Source organism: Cucumis melo, chromosome 1, assembly GCF_025177605.1.
Source record: "Cucumis melo cultivar AY chromosome 1, USDA_Cmelo_AY_1.0, whole genome shotgun sequence".
Taxonomy (NCBI): domain Eukaryota; kingdom Viridiplantae; phylum Streptophyta; class Magnoliopsida; order Cucurbitales; family Cucurbitaceae; genus Cucumis; species Cucumis melo.
Window position 1 is genome coordinate 29,619,043 of NC_066857.1, and position 17,220 is coordinate 29,636,262.

The 17,220-nt window shown below is 32.4% G+C and overlaps 1 protein-coding gene and 1 long non-coding RNA gene across 2 annotated transcripts; both read right to left on the minus strand.

The window, feature by feature from the left end:
• Positions 1-2,893: 2,893 nt before the first annotated feature.
• On the minus strand, positions 2,894-3,600 carry LOC127151655 (uncharacterized). The gene is made up of 2 exons (XR_007824697.1): positions 3,431-3,600; positions 2,894-3,069 (listed from the first exon to the last, which is right to left on the minus strand). It is a non-coding gene; the product is annotated as an uncharacterized LOC127151655 (long non-coding RNA).
• Positions 3,601-4,185: 585 nt separating this feature from the next.
• On the minus strand, positions 4,186-12,777 carry LOC127148514 (magnesium transporter MRS2-I-like). The gene is made up of 10 exons (XM_051082520.1): positions 12,684-12,777; positions 7,096-7,604; positions 6,970-7,028; positions 6,654-6,744; positions 5,934-6,008; positions 5,393-5,617; positions 5,278-5,322; positions 4,770-4,814; positions 4,582-4,734; positions 4,186-4,481 (listed from the first exon to the last, which is right to left on the minus strand). The coding sequence occupies exons 1-10, from the start codon at positions 12,775-12,777 to the stop codon at positions 4,416-4,418; spliced, it is 1,362 nt and encodes a 453-aa protein (XP_050938477.1). The 3' UTR covers positions 4,186-4,415.
• Between the last annotated feature and the right edge of the window lie 4,443 nt (positions 12,778-17,220).

Sequence of the window (17,220 nt, forward strand, 5' to 3'; positions counted from 1 at the left end):
CGATATTAAAGAGTAAGCTTTAATGTCGGTTTTAAACCGACATTAAACGTCCTCCATTTTGAAAACTGACATTAATGCTTCATTTTAATTTTAATTTTAACATTTTTATTTTGTAAAAAAATAACTCTCTCTCTCATACTTTACTCTTTTGCGAATAGTTCTTCTTCTCCTCTCAATCACTTAGCTCAAGCCCTTTCTTCTTCGAATAACCATCGCCCTTTTCTTCTCCGAATAACCTTCGCCCCTTTCTTCTCCGAATAACCTTCACCCCTTTCTTCTCCGAATAACCATCACTGCCACCATTGTGCTTGTTGCAGCCATTGTGCTTGCCGCCACCATTGTCGTTGTGTTTGCCCACACCTTCTGAATAAATTCACCCACATTTCCCTCCTTCTAAACAAACTCGCCCGTGTCTCCCTCTCACATTCTCACCCGAGACTATTAATGTCGCTCCTACCTTTAACAGTCACAGCTTCTACACCCACCTTCTAAACAAAATCGCCCGCATCTCTCTCCCTCTCACATTCTCACCTCTTCGTGAAATCACTGTTGCTGTTGGTAAGGTCGCCCGCGTCTACACCCACATTCTCAAACTCGCTCGCATCTGCACCCACATTCTCAAACTTGCCTGCGTCTATCTTATAAACTATCACATTCCCCAATTGGTAAGGTCGTGACCACTACTCATTTTTCATTTCCACCCTAATGTTTTCCTTCTTTGTTTTCTCCTTTTGTTGTTTCATTGATTTATTCTGTTCACCCATCTAGTATAAGTTCAAAATTAGCATGATTATTATACTGTATTTGATAATAGTAGGTTTTTCTTTCTGATTTCAGTGTGACTGATGATAGGCTTACCAAATTGTTTGTTGGTTTGATAATTTTTAGAAGAAGAAGCCTTTGTTTTTGTTCCAGCTTCTTCACATGTTTGATAATTATTTGTTGTTGCTAGTCTGTTGTGCTAGTCTTATTAACATTTCTCGTGCATTTAGTGATTAGTGGCTACATGTTTGGTCCATTTGTTGTAAGTATGTCTTCAATTGTAAGTGTTTGAACATGTGTTTGAAATACCTTAATTATTGGGTTGTTTTGTTGAAGGGATTCGTAAAACTAGTTTACCTTATATCTAAGACAAGGGTTGTAAGTATCATATCTAAGACAAGAATAGTAATTCAATCATCCTACACAAACAGACACATGTAAGAAAGCATCATAACTAAGACAAGGGTTGTAATTAAAACATGCTATAGTTTACCTTCTTAGGATAAAATTGGAGCGTGAAATTGAATTTTGATCCTATCCTTTCTTCTAGCCATTGTTGAATGTATTTCTCCTGTTGTGAGGGTAAGATGAAGGTTGTGTTGTTAGGATATACAAGTTCTTGATCCTTTAAATATAACTAAGGAACTACCAGTGTGGCCTTTCTATCCCTATCCATAGAAAGATAAGCAGCACAAAATAGAGGGTTTACTGCAGTTCCAGTCATCCATTAATAAAGTATTGTTGTAAGTAGAAATCAGTCACCATAATTATGATAAACAGTAAAGTTATGCGTAAGAGTTAGATTGTTCAAGTTAAGATAGGATCGACAGGTATCATCGAGTAGCTAGGGATAGGATTTGTCGGTTTCATATCGCTTCCTAAGCTTAAAGCATTAGGTTTGAGAGAAAGGAAGAAAGTTTGGCTAAATTTCATAAAATTAAAAACAAACAGCTACTATGTTCATTAATAAATGTATTTAGTAAAGGTATCTGTAGGATGAATGATGAAGCTCTTGTTTCGGTCCAGGACTAAAAATGTTTTCCTTCAAAGTAGTCATGTGGACAAAAAATATTCTAGTTTTGTTTGGTTCTCTTGTACATGGATCTTTAATTGTTTTCATTCCTAACAGAATAAAGGGAGTAAATCTTAGATTTTTTACAATTCATAATTTGTTATTCCTCTTAAGATTAGTAGCCGATTTGTTTCTATTAAAAAAAGAATGCAAGAGGTAATGGCGGACTAGATGCCCATCCCTAATCCTAAAACTAAAGAAAATGGAGACTTCACAAAAGAAAAACTGTCAAGGAATTGTGAACTAAGCTATTTCATGAGAGAGAGCAAAGAGAAACTTTCATGGATTTCTCTCATTCTAGTTTGTTTAAAAATTCAATTGCTTGTGTTATGCATTAGGTAGGTATTTATAATTATTAAACATCTAGATATCCTTTTCAATTCAGCTATCTCTATGTGTAAATTCTTTGCACAATACATTTTATGATTGTTTTATCAAACGAATACATATTTCATCAATTTGTAAGTGTATTTTTGCATAATTATTATTTGCACACTACAAGAATTTTGGCCTTTAATGTCGGTTTAAAACCGACATTAAAGGTCTTTAATGTCACTTGGCAACCGACATCTTTGTGAGCGTTATTAAAGGTCTTTAATGTCGGTTGGGCTTTAATGTCGGTTTAAAAACGACATTAAAGACCTCTTTAATATCGGTTTAAAAACGACATTAAAGGCCTTTAATGTCAGTTTTCAACCGACATCTTTGATGGTGTTATTGAAGCCCTTTAATGTCGGTTGGGCTTTAATGTCGGTTTAAAAACGACATTAAAGCCCTCTTTAATGTCGGTTTGTCAGTTTTCAACCGACATCTTTGATAGTGTTATTGAAGCTCTTTAATGTCGGTTGAACTCTGATATGTCGGTTTAAAACCGACATTAAAGCCTAGTTTTTTTATTCATTTTTACAAATTTATTTTTATTTAATTGTTACATTATTGTCCTATAGACCGACATTGGGTCAATGTAGATAAATATGTTTTTCACACGCCAACAAATCAATGAAATTCATATTATGTTAGAAACTATAACATTTGTCTTTTACATTTGAATACACAAAATAAAATATTAATATTATGTTTATATATACATTCTACAATAGTACATGAAAAAAGATTCTAATACAAGAATTAAATAATTAAAAATCCTAAATGCCTTCTCAGTCTTCAATTTTCAACGGTCGCTTGACCATTTCTACACAATCGCTTAGCTTTCAACCCGATATCACTTCAATTATCTACAAACAATATCCAAATAAACCATTTATATGAATAACAAAGCTGTTTGAAGTACTGAAATTGCAGAAAATGATGAAAAGTTCTTAATATTGCCCACCAAATGAATAATCAACATTTTTTTACATAACATTATTATGAAAACCAATATCAATCTATAAAGAAATAAGCAACATCAACACAATAAGCTGAAAAGTAAAGCTTATTGTAGTCCAACGTAAGCATAAGTAGCGCAAAGAAAAAATGTCCCTTACGTCACCAATGGAATTTCATTCCAAGTAAACATAAACATCATTAAAAATTAACTAAAATAATAAATAATAAACAAAACCAGAGAAAGAGAGGAAGAATCACACAACTTACCAATAATCCCACCACCTGCTGTTTCGCCAGCAAGACTACCATTTCCACTACCACTGCCAAGTTCACAAGGGAGATTAGGATCACCATACGCAACACCTCCATTAATGAAGGTGCCATTATAGTATCCATCACCACCTTTCCCACCATGTCCACCACCTGCACCAAGACCATTTGCAAAAATTCGTCCTCTACCCACTCCACCGGTGCAGCCTGCACAACCAAGTACAAAACATGGTGAGTTGCAATAATGGAAAATTTTCCTCTTATGAATAACCAAACTTTCATCAAGAAAAGATGGAGGCAATCACATACAATAACGAAAACCCACAAAGGATGCAAGATAAAACTAAGATACCAATTTAAATGGAAAAAAGAAGAAGAAGAAGAAAAACGATACATAGCCGAAGCACAACAGAAAACTTTAATTTATCTACAATAGTGTAATGTAATATGTTCAACCTTCAGTTGAGATGAAGCTGCGGTATATTAACAATTTTTCATTAAAACTACTTGAACCTGCCAGGTAAGAACAAAATAATTGGAAGAAAAATGCATACCAAGACCAGAAGCACTAATTGCACCAGATAGGTAAAAATAAAAATACTTACTCGGTTTCGCTCAGATAAGTGGAGAGCTCAATTTTTGAAGCAACAATATTGTGTATAACCCAATAAGTAACTAATGGAATTAGACGAAGAGCAGCAGGTAATTCAGGTCCTATAAAGAAATTTATTTTCTTTAATTTTTTCCTTTTTTTTTCTTTCCTTCTTTCCCTCTTTTCAATCCTAAAATCCCACAGAAACTGAAATTGTAAGTATAGTCAGGTATGTATATCACTCCTAAACTCATCAGCAATGCACTTCCTTTCTATTTTTCTTCCCGTTCTTTTTTTCCTTCATTGTCTGTCACAGTTCAACTAACGGTTTCCATTGGAAAAGGATTTCATCATTTGAATGAAAGAAGATCAAGATCCCACCAAACCTTTTTAGCGAGCATAGTAAATAATTGTGATGAACAACACCGTGGAAGCAAATCCAGCAACAATGACAACCTGCACATAATGAAAACAAGATGATTGTTGTAAGCACTAGATCGGAGTCTCAGTTTCCTGCATTTCAAGTCAGAAATCAAAGTCGAGTCCTTTAGCATACCCATTTAAACATGTATCCATGATCGTCATTCCAAGTGTAAGGAATGTTCATGCCGAATATTGCACTCACCAAAGAATAGATAGACAAACAAACAGTACCAGAACTTAAAAAGAGCTCCAACTGCAGATCAAGAGAGCCAGCAAAATTTAAGAACTTTTAATAAACAAGAATCTTGCGTTTTTTGTTACCTGGATATTAATATAATCTTCTGTGTCATCAATATATTCTCGCAGCTGCAAATTATTTAAAACAACTAAAAATCATAAATTAGAATAAAACATGACCAAATATGCCCTTGGATTAAAGACAATCGTACTTTGTAAGAGGTTATTAGTCCAACATAGTAATATTTTACTGGAAAATTAGGCCAGTAAGATGTTCTTCATATAGTTTATGGATTAAAAATCCAGATAAAGAGGTAGAGTAAGATGATCGTGAGTGAATAATAAATTTGATAAGCAGAAGTTAAGGGTGTGTTTCAATCTGATCCAACAAAAATTTTAAAAAAATATTAATCTAAAACCCCTTCTCAGCGATGACAAAATTTTTGTTTTTAGCATAAATTAATCCTAAGTCATTAAGAAATCTCTTCCTGTCACACACACTATTAATATAGCAAAGTATTACGGAACTCCTTACATTTTGTTCAAGTAGCTCTTTTCATAAATTAGATAAGCAGGGAACAGGTGAACTTACTGTAGTTAATTTGTTCAATGTACCATCAATTTGCATAAAGTAAGCCTGCAACAAAGAAACTTCCATTATAAACCTTCATGAAAATTGAAAAACCAGAAACTATATGTATTATTACCTCCAGCAGCATTTCAAGTTCCTCGATGTCATCCTCGTCCCCACGTACAGTTGCAACACTTGCTCTGCTTGCTCTCGAGATCTTTGAACCAATGGTAGGAGAGGCGGGAAACCAATTGGCAGGACCAGAACCACTTACAGGAGAAGATGAGCTCATCTTTCTTGACAAGTAAAGGTCTGCCATATCATCGTCGTCGTCCAGTAATTGTTCGAGCTCATCTCTTACCTGTATTGAAAGGAAAGATTGGAGCCACAAATCAAAAAGTTATAATTATGCGTATCATAACAATTGCTGAAAGTGATTATAAATATGATTAGACAAAGAAATCCAATGGGGAGGAAAACTTGAATAATTAAGGGAAAAAGAGATTATGAAAGGGTGTCAAGATATTCTCCATTCTAACCAATTCAATTTTATTCAAGTTCATGATAAAATCATAGGAAATGAGACAAATGATATTCTATAATGCAGCAATCTGCTTTTTCCAAATAGATTGGACAAAAGTTTCTACACCGTGTGATATGTGAAAAGTTGCACGTACCTTTTGAACCCTCGCAGTCAACCTGGTCATTGCACTCTTCAACTTACGAACTCTGTCCAAGTTGCGGGAACTAATCTACAGACTCAATGAAAAACAAAGCAAAAAGGACGAATAAGGCATGAGGTCATACAGCAAAAACAGAACAAATAGATACGTCGTTTTGTAGTGAAAGGATTATGGTAGAAACTAGGAAGGTCACTTGGGCCATATTAGTCAGTTGCTGGTAAAATTGTTGGAATGTGAGATACGTTTTTTAGTGTCCTCTGGAGTCTTATAAATAGGGAGGGTTAGAAGTGTTCAAGGCAGGCATATTTTGAGATCAACATTACATTCCAGTCCCTAATTTCTTAATTTTCAATCTCATCCTCTTACTCCTAATTAAATAATCCTCTCCCTATTTATTAGTGTTCAATAGTAAACAAACAATCAGAAATGCTTTATAGTATTTAACATAGAAAGCAAAGAACATACAGGAGTATGGTGACTCAAATGAAAGATAATTTACAGTGAAATGTGATTAGATGGTATCCACAAATCGCATAGTCATAGGAATATGTAAATATCAGATGATATAGTTACCAGATGGATTCCATAACTTAACAATATGATCTCATGGAATTATCAGAAAGTTTGTGCATTTCAAAAGTTGTAGCCGAGAGGAAAACCAAAACATAGAAGTTGTAAGAGATACCAAAATGAGATGAGAAAATAATTATTCACCTTGGCAGTAAGCTCATCCAAGGCAGGATAAGCAGCAGTCTCCAGTTCAGTTGTCCGTGCAGCAAGAAAACTACATATAGCTTCCGTATATCTGCATTTTCACAAACATGCGAAGGGCCCCGTATATCTGCCATATCAATGATAGCTCAGTTTTTCACATTTAAAAAAAATGATATATACATCTGTTTATTAACGGAAAAAGAAAAATAATTGACAAACATAACTCAGGCTCTGTAATCCACAATAACCAAGTACCAACCATTCAAAAACAAAGAAAATATGAAATTTTTTAGCCTATTGAAGTAGTAATGGGGACCGAAGAAAAGGATTAAAAACATCCAAATGCCCCAAAAAGTCGTTTTTCAGGCAAGCAACCTTAAAATCATCCACACAGTCTCACTAATACCAAAAAAAGTAAAAAGAAAAAGCGAGCCACAAATACCTGAGCAGCCCTATAAGCCAGCATAGTATCCTCAGCAGCAGTTTTTCTCTCATCTCCAACCTTAAACTCCGCCAAATACCTATGGTAATCCCCTTTCATCTTCAAGTAGAAGACCTTAGACTCACTAGCAGAGGCAGATGGAATAAGATTCGAGTCCAAAAGCTGCAAAATACTCGCGCAGACATCGGAAAGCTCAGACTCAACCTTTGATCTATAATCCTTAACAAGAACAACATGCTCTTCATTCTTACGACTCTCTTCCTTTTGCTCGATGGAAGAAACAATCCGCCAAGCAGCTCGAAGTGAGCCAATCACGTTCTTGTAAGCGACAGAGAGAAGATTTCGCTCCTCAACAGAAAGCTCAGAGCCAGGTGTTGAACCAAGAAATGTTGAACCAAGAAGAGAGGGGAGAAAGTGATGAGATTGAGAAAGGAAGAAAGGGAAGAAATGTTGAGAGAAAACCTTCTTTCGTAGGGTTTGGTAGAGAAGAAAGGAGAAAATAGTAAAGTCTAGGGTTTGGTAGAGAAGAAAGGAGAAAAGAGTAAAGTAAGAGAGATAAAAATTCAACTTTTTACAAAATTAAAAAAATAAAAAATAAAATAAAAAAGACCTTTAATGTCGGTTCTAAAAAACATGATGTTTAATGTCGGTTTTAAACCGACATTAAAGATAAAGCTTTAATGTCGGTTTAAAACCGACATTAAACATCCGCCTTTTAAAAACCGACATTAAAGCTTATTTTTCATTTTTTCCACCCGACATTAAAGACCAGATTTCTTCTAGTGGCATCTGCATCTGCTTCAGATTCAATCTTTTTGGCTTAAAGAATGAATGACTCTTCGCCAGCTACTAGGACCTGTTTAATCAAATTTTTTATATCCTCTGTTTTTGCTTAACATTTATATATATATATATATATATATATATATATATATATGAGTCATTATATAGTCTAACATTGGTCCGTCAACTGTAATAGATTTAGTAAAGTTGAATTAAGGGTATGTACATTGATGTGGTATGTCTATTTAAGCACTTCAACTTGTGTTGGTAGAGTTTTGTTAAGTCATCACTAACAGATTACGCAAAGATATATGGTAAATTTAATTATATATAAATAATTTGACATTCTACCTCTGAGTTTGATAATTTGGAAAAAAAAAGTATAATTGACGGAGAGGAAATGGTAAATTTAGTTAAATGAGTTTGATCGAGACATGGCCTTTTGGATCCTTTTCTCTAATACCATGTTAAATCATTGATTCACACAAATGTAAAGGACATTAATATAGATGTAATTTGAACGCTGGTTTATTGATCTCACTTGTGGTCAATCGGTGATTTAACATGGTGTTAAAGTAGGAGATCTAAGAGGGTCTTATATTTAAATCCTTACATTGTTATTTTCTCCCAAACCAATATATATTGATTTCCTACTTGTTTGGTCTTCTTCATATATTTTAAATCCAAGAGTGAGAAAGAGTTGTAAGATCATGGGATAGTAATTAAATTTTTTGGTCAATGGAAGGTATAATGAATCTATGTATAGTAAAAGTGGACTTTCAAAGCATGCTATGATTATAGACTATACAAGTAGAAGAATATTAGGTATATGTGTGCTGATCAAAACCTGCCCTTGAGTGAGTAGAGTTGCAATAACTTCAACGATGACCTATTAAGATTGCTTCATTTCAAACGAATTGTTGTATTACTATTCGATTTTGTTTTTCCTAATATAAAAAGATGAGTAAATTTGGATAAGGAGCTCCTAATTATTTGTTTTTCATTTATACTTAAAAGAGATGTAAATTATAATGTTCTTAAATTTTGGGTTTAAAGGGAAATTCAAAGGGAACTATGGTATTTTGATATAAACTTTTTTTAAATATTTAGGTTGTGAATTTTTGTGACATATGTTTGTTCATCATCCTTTTTTGTTTTTCATATATTATTAAAGAGATTTAGAGATTGTTTGAAGCATTGAGTTGAGATAGGATGTCAGATGTTCATATGTATGTGGAGTTTGTTATATGTTTGTGGAAGTCATATGTCTGTGTTTGGGATGCAAAGTTGTTTTGTTTCATCGAATTGTTTATTGGTTTGATAAGTTTTAGAAGAAGAAGCCTTTTTTTTTGGGATAGTTGCAAATGTAGCAATTATATTCAAAATAATTAAGTATATAGCAACATTTTAAAAAAATTGCAAATATAGCAAAATTTGTCAAAATCTATCAATGATAGGAGTCTATCACCGATAGACCATGTAGCAAATGTTGGTCTATCACTGATAAACCATAGGAGTCTATCAACGATAGAAGTCTATCACCGATAGATTTTGCTATATTTGCAATTTTTTTAAAATGTTGCTAGATAGTTAATAATTATTCTAACAATTGCTATCCATTCTAATTACCCTTTTTTTTTTCTATTTTTATTCCTTCAGACTTTTTTGTTTGTTTTTTTTTTGTTCTAATTTCTTCTTCACATCATTGAATTGTTTGTTGGTCTAATTCTTTCAAATTTTTCCTCTGTTAAAGCGTGAAGCGTTTTTTGGAGAAGTTTTTGTTTGGCTATCAAGAAAGAAAAATCTTGATTTTTCTTTGTGTTTTTCATTTTGGCAGACAAAAGAAGTTAAATATAAGTTTTTCTTTTGGTTTTGTGTAATGTTCATGTTTGTTATAAAGTTTTTTTTAGTGTTTTTAGGTTATGTTTACTAATTCATTGGATAGAATTCATTGGTTTTGTGTAGTTTTTTTTAGTAGTTTTAGGTTCATGGTTTTAGGGCTTTATTATCATGTGTGCATGGCAAGTGGTGGGGTGTGGTTCCATGAAGTTATTATATATTGTCTCGAACTCTATGCATTATATTATATCGATCCCATAGTTGAGTTTTCATTCATATACTATTTTTCTTCCCTTACTATTCTATATAAATGCATGACTTATTGCACTTTGAATGAAGTTCAATCAAAACTAAGCATATAAAAGAAGCAAATTTATCCTTCTTCTCCCGTGCAGGCTTTAATTAATAAAAGTTACACAGAATTCTTTTTAGTTAGAAACAGAATAAATAAAACAAAATCTTCAATCTAAGCCTAAATCAATCTAAGCCTAAATCAAGAGCCAAGATCGATCAAATTATGTAACAAAAGTATAGTAAATTTAATATTAATTACAATCTAAGCCTAAATCAACAGAAATAGGGGTCTCAACAATTATACATTTAACAAATACAAAATAATTAATAAGAAAAAAAGAATTTTAAAACGGCAAAAGATGAAGAAGAAGAAGAAGAGTAAAAGCTAGCTTATGGTTATGGTGTGATGTTCATAGGTAGCGAGACTCCAATCAAAACTTTACCACAATTTCAATAAGCAAGTTCATGATTCCGACTCACGAACTCTTCTTCATGACTCGAACTGAGCTTGTGTTTGGTTTTTGTGGATGGTTTTAATTTGAGATTTGTTTATTAGTTAATTGAGTGATACAATTGCGAGTTTTGTAGTTGTTTGAGTGTATAATATAGAACGTTTTGGTTTGGGTTATATAGAACTTGTTAGTTTTTGGAATGTGGGTAAGAGTTTAAGTTTACTTAATTTCGTTGTTTTCTCAACTTCTTTTTGTAGATTAAATTGCATCTTATATAATATGGATAAGTCGTTGATGAAAAACAATAGAATGTCAACTGAGTATACTTTTGGGGTTGAGATGTTTATTAAAAATGGGTTGGAACATTTGAAGATGTCGAACGTCATGGTCTGTCCTTGTTTAAAGTGCGTGAATGCAAAAACATTAGATGTGAATACAATTAGAGATCACTTGTTTTTTAACAGCATTGAGCAACGTTATCAAGAATGGATTTTTCATGATGAATCACTACCAATAAAGAGAAACAATGAAAGTGTCTTTAGTAGTGTAAGAGAAGAAATTGACGAGGACGATGTTGATGATATAATTGGAATGTTTGAGGCTATGCATAATTATTTTAATGACAAGTCAGAAAATTTTGAGGAACTAGTAGATGATGCCAAGAAACCATTATATCCTAATTGTACAAAGTTTACCAAAATATCTACGTTGATAAAGTTATATAATTTGAAAGCTAAATTTGGATTAAGTGATAAGAGTTTCACAGAGTTGTTACAATTAATTTATGACATCTTACCTACTCCCAATGAATGCCCTACTTCTACTTATAAAGCAAAAAATATTTTGTGTACTTTTGGAATGAAGCACGAGAAGATTCCTGTTTGTAGGAATGATTGTTGCTTGTTTAGGAAAGAACTATCGGATGCAAATGTATGCCCCTCTTGTGGTATGTCAAGATGAAAGATTCCTAAAAATTCAAAGAAGGAGGTTAAGAATGTTCTAGTGAAAGTCATGAGGTATTTATCCCCAATCCCAAGATTTGAAAGAATGTTTCGAAGCAAAGAAACATCAACATTATTGATGTGGCATGCCAAAAAAAGAGAAGTGAATGATTTATTACAACATCCAAAAGATGCATTATTATGGAAACAAATAGACAATTTGTGGCCAGAGTTTGGGTCGGAACCTAGAAATCTACGTCTTGGTCTTTCTACAGATGGGGTAAATCCGCATAGAGATCTTAACAGTAGATATAGTTGTTGGTCAGTGATGTTAATGACATACAACTTATGTCCATGGTTGTGTTTGAAGCAAATTTTTTTTATGTTGACCGCACTAATATCTGGTCCCAAACAACCGAGAAATGAAATGTTTGTTTATTTAGCTCTGTTAGTTGATGATTTGAAAAACTTTTGGCATTATGGGGTGGAATATTACGATGCATATAAAGATCAATGTTTCAGGCTAAAAGTTATTTTATTATGGACCATCAATGATTTTCCTACGTATGACAACTTGTGTGGTTGTACGGTCAAAGGATATCATGCATGTCCAATTTGTGGGGAGAAAACTTCATTCAATTATTTGCCAAAAGGAAGGAAGATGACATATATTGGGCATCACAAGTTTCTACCACGTCATCATTCATATAGGAAACAGAAGAAAGTTTTCAATGGTACACAAGAATTAAAATTGGCTCCAAAACTATTGAGTGGGGAAGAAATTGATATTGTACAAACAAGTAAGTATGAACACTCATTTGGTAAGAGAATTATCAATAAAAAGAACGGTGAAATGAGTTCTTCAGGAACTTATTGGAATAGAAAAGCTATTTTTTATAGTTAGAATATTGGAAGTACCTTGATGTGCAGCATTGTTTAGACGTGATGCACATTGAAAAGAATGTGTGTGTAAATCTCATTGGCACATTGCTTGATATTTTCGGTAAAACGAAAGATGGAGTAACAAGTCAATTAGATTTGGTTGAACTGAACATTAGATTAGAGTTAGCCCCTCAAGTAGGGGAGAAAAAGATTTTTTTACCCCTAACATGTTATACATTATCTCGAGCAGAGAAGTTGAGTTTTTGTAATACACTATCTGAACTTAAAGTACCCGAAGACTATTCATCGAACATTCAAAGTTTAGTGTCACTCACAAATTTGAAACTGTATGGACTTAAGTCTCATGACCGTCACGTTCTTATGCAACAATTGCTACCTGTGGCAATTCGTGGTATTCTACCAAAACATGTAACACTTATTCGACTATGCTTCTTCTTTAATGCTATATGTAAGATAACAAGGGATGACATGTTATCAAGAGAAGGATGTGTAAAAACTGTATTTGTTTGTTTTTTATATCAAGAAATATTATTCATATTGCCCTTGTATTCATTCAAAAACTATAGTACTAGTTAAAAAAAGTTGTACTTGTTTGTTTTTGTTATAAGATTTTCTGATTAAGAATAGTTGGCAAAAGCTGACGGGGAGGAAGATTCAAACTATTTTGTTGCCTATGTGGAAGGTTTTCCTAATCGTCACTTCAGGGGAATTTTATCATTTACTTGCAACAGTTCACAAGGGCACCATAAGCCAGATTTGCTAAGGACTTGAAAATGTATAATGCTACTACCCTTATGCTAAAATGAAATTAAGTTGAAGCTTAAAAATTTATGTAAAAGTTTTGTCGTTGTTCTGGCTTACAGGTGGATTATACATCTCAATTATTTTGTTTCAGTTAAAAAGGTGAATATGAAAGATGAAAAAGGGTCTCTATTGTAAGTATTGATATCATAATCTCAAGCTCATTCTGGATCTGAGATAGTTTCTACATCCCCTACAAAAATACATATTCAACTATTGTGGTTTAAAGTATATTTTGTATCATTAAATGATTAATGCTAGATGAGATGACTAATACACTCTCTAATGATAAATGGTTCTAATATCATCACTTTATGCATGCATGATAGTGCGAGGTGTAGAAGTAAGTATTAGGTAGCAACAAATAAAGTGACATGGACACCGATGGGAAGATGAAATCTGTTTGAAAGTTACTTTCGTCGAACCTCAACCCGTTATCTCCTCTGTCAAGGTGTTTGCTCTTGTAACCGTCACTAATTTAGGCCCTGCTTTGATTTCCTTGGCTACGACTTGGGAGATTATGTCTCTCTTAGTGTTGATTCCAATGTTCATCCAGGTAAAGTTACAATTTCTAATATTACAGGGAATAACACAAATAAACTTAGTAAAAATCATCTCTATAATTGTGCTGGTATTGCTGCTATTGAGGTTATGAAAATGCTAGGAATTCGATCTGTTGGTCTTTCTCTTTCACTTGAGAAAGGTTTGCTGTTAGGGAGTGGTTGGGATCTAGTGCTACAACTGCTACGTCGATTGTTGTTAATGGATTGTTCGGCGGATAATGTCACACCATTGGAGGATGGAAATTAGCAAGATCTCTTTACAATATGTTTATTAGACTCATGGTCTTGTATTACTTTGAATTCTACTTGTGGGTGTGCCCTCTTGATTTTGTTTATTTGTTTTTGCCCTTTTTAAAGTTGTCCCTCAGTCTTGATTTTGTTTATTTGTATTCACTTTTATTGTTTTTATGTGGCAGTATTACATTTTTGCTTATGTGGATGCACCGGGTTATCAGATATTGAAGAATTTTAATAGCATCAGCACTGGTATTTTATACCGAATTATACTTAAGAAAAAGTAAGTCCCATTACTTAGAGTTAAATTCTTCTAGTTGTAGAAAAGAATAATTCACTACCAAGCTTAGAAGTTACTATTGCATAGGAAGTTTGCTCATATAGCAAATGGAAAAGAATTACTTGAAAGAAAAATTATGAACTGGGAAAATAGGATTATCATTTTCACACATATATTTAGAAATCATTGGACTTTGGTTGTAATAAACCTATCGAAGGGTGTTGCCTTTTGGATAGACCGTTTGAAAAACCACATTGACCCAGATGTATCCGAAGTAGTTGAAATGTATGTCGTACTTACTTTTACCTTTACTTCCTTTTTTCTTAATGAGACAATAGTTTAAGTAGGTCAAACTTTGATATTCTTTTGTAGATCAATCAACATAATGAAGAAAAAATAACCAAATTGGAGGATCGTAAAGGTATGTGAATATCTATGTTGCTATGATTGTAAATTAAATTTCTATTTCTAACATAGATCAAGTCATTTGTATGTGTATCTCAAGTGTCCTAAGCAATCAGGAGTAACCCTTACATATGTTGTTGATTAAAATCTCCATTGGTTTAGTATCTGTAACTTGAATACACATTTTGCTGAGATGAGACACTCTGTTTTACTAATTGCCAGGCACTAAAAGTTGTTCTCAGCCTTCTACTCCAAATCCCAACACTTCATAATCCATTTTCATTCAAAAGGTTGTTTTTCTCTCCTTTTGCACTTTGTGCTACTGCATCGTTTGATCAATTTTTTTGCTTTTAGCCATTGATATGCTTGTAGATGTTTTAGCTTTGAGTTTTGTTATTTGTTGTTGGTTTTGGACTTTTTGTGAAGTTCCGTAATGAATTTAGCTAAGTTTGTGGGTTGAATTTGGTGTTTGCGATTCTGTTTTTTTCTTTTTCATATGGATGGATTTTGTACATTATGTACTTAAATAGTAGCATAATTTTGAGACCCATATATGTAAGGCTTTCCATTTGATTACCCTCTACATTTCCAATACCAAGCTTAGAAGTTATAGAAAAGAATAATTCACTGTTAAGCTTAGAAGTTATTATTCTTGAAGTGTGTGTGTGTTGTGTTGTTGAAATGTGTTGTTGAAATGTGTTGTTGAAGTGAATGTGAAGTGTTTATGTGTTGTCTTGTAATTGAATCATTTTTCCCTTTTCTTTTCTCACTAGGTTTTGCCACAATCCATTGAAGCAGTGAAGCCATATTTAAGTCAATTCATTGATGTATAGGCTTTTTTGTAGATTTGGTAGGAAATTTTTTGTTTAAATGTAGTTATTTAAATAGTTTGTTTATACCAAAACATATATGTACCAACAATTAAAGCAATATTAGAAAGTGTATGTTTCTTTATATTAAAGCGTTCGCCATTTCTTTCCATATGTGATTGTATTGGTTGGTAGGGCAACAAGAAAAACAGAATTTAATAAAAAAAATAGGACAGTTCAAAACAATGACTAAAAACACAATTATGACATTTAAATTGAAAAATAAAACTGTCATTGAAAAAGTTTTCTTAACAGTTAATTAAAGTTATGGTAAGTAAAATGATGACAGTTAAAAAGTGCCATAAATGATAAATAATGATAGTTAATATCTGTCATACAATATTAACAATAACAATTATTCGCTATCATAAAATGTAAACTATAACGGTTATCAGATGTCATAATATATAAACAATGATAGTTATTAACTGTCATAAAAAGTAAATAATGACAGTTATAATCTATCATAAAATATTTAATTCGTGACATTTATTCTATGTCATGAAAACCACATTTCATGACAGTTTTATAGAACTGTCATAAAATACTTTCCATGACTACTGCATCAATGACTGCAAAAAACTGTCCCGAAAACTTTTAATGACAGCATTTAATTGTCATTGTAGGCCCTTTTTTTACTAGTGGTACATGATATTATGATTGAGGGATCAATCCATCGTCTTTATACATAGATGTCGGTTTATCAACTTCTTACATGCATGGACATGAATGTGGCCATGGAGAACATAACGAATATCTGTACTATGAAGCATCTGCAGAGGTAACATCTGCAGAGGTAACAGATCAACAAGAGTACCAACAAGAACCAGAGAACCAAGAGAGCCAGAACAACATAGAGTTTAGAGTCGACGGCGACAACCAGCTTGAAATCGACGATGTCTAAATTGTGGAACACATTGATTTTCTTTTATCTTTTAAATGAATGTAATTCGGTTATTAAAAAAATGTTTTAATTTAGATTTAATTTTTTTCAAGTACGGGTCATTATTAAAAAAAATGATTCAAGAATCATGTTTTTTAATAATTAAAAACATAAATATAAATTTTTATAAAATTAGTGATAAATGAATAAAAGATAAAACATATAATCTATAAATGAATTGAAATTTCAATATGGTTTGATCTAATTATTTAATTATTTAAAAATATTTATCCAAATTTCTCGTATTGGAAGCCGACAATAACAAAATTTAAATTTTCATAAAAAAATTAAAAAAGAAAAAAGAGACAAACGGAGCCCAACCAACAAGGAAGTTGAGAGAATGTCGTATAGTAATGTTTTGGGTTTAACCCAATGGAAAGAGAAAGTAATGTCTTGGATTTAACCCCAGACATTGGAGAAAGGAAGTATTATTTTGAGTTTAACCCAAGACATTAGAAAGAGAAAGTCAAAATCTTACTTTTATAAATATTTTTAAAACAATAATATTTTAATAATTATTTTCAAAAGTTAAATTATTTATTCAAATTTTTGGGATCAAATATCTCAAAACAACTCTCACTATAATAATGGTAGAGATGGACCAAGTCCATCACATTTAAGACGGGATGGTTATGGGCACACTGATGTTAGTTATTATTCTTATGTGGATAGAGAGAGTATCCACATTAATGAGATCTCACAGCTAAATCTATGTTCATATTGCTTTTAATTTGAACTAAAATTATATATTGATAATAGTATAACATTTTTATTAATAACTTTATTTGTATTTCTAGTCATTCTCGTAAAGAAAAATA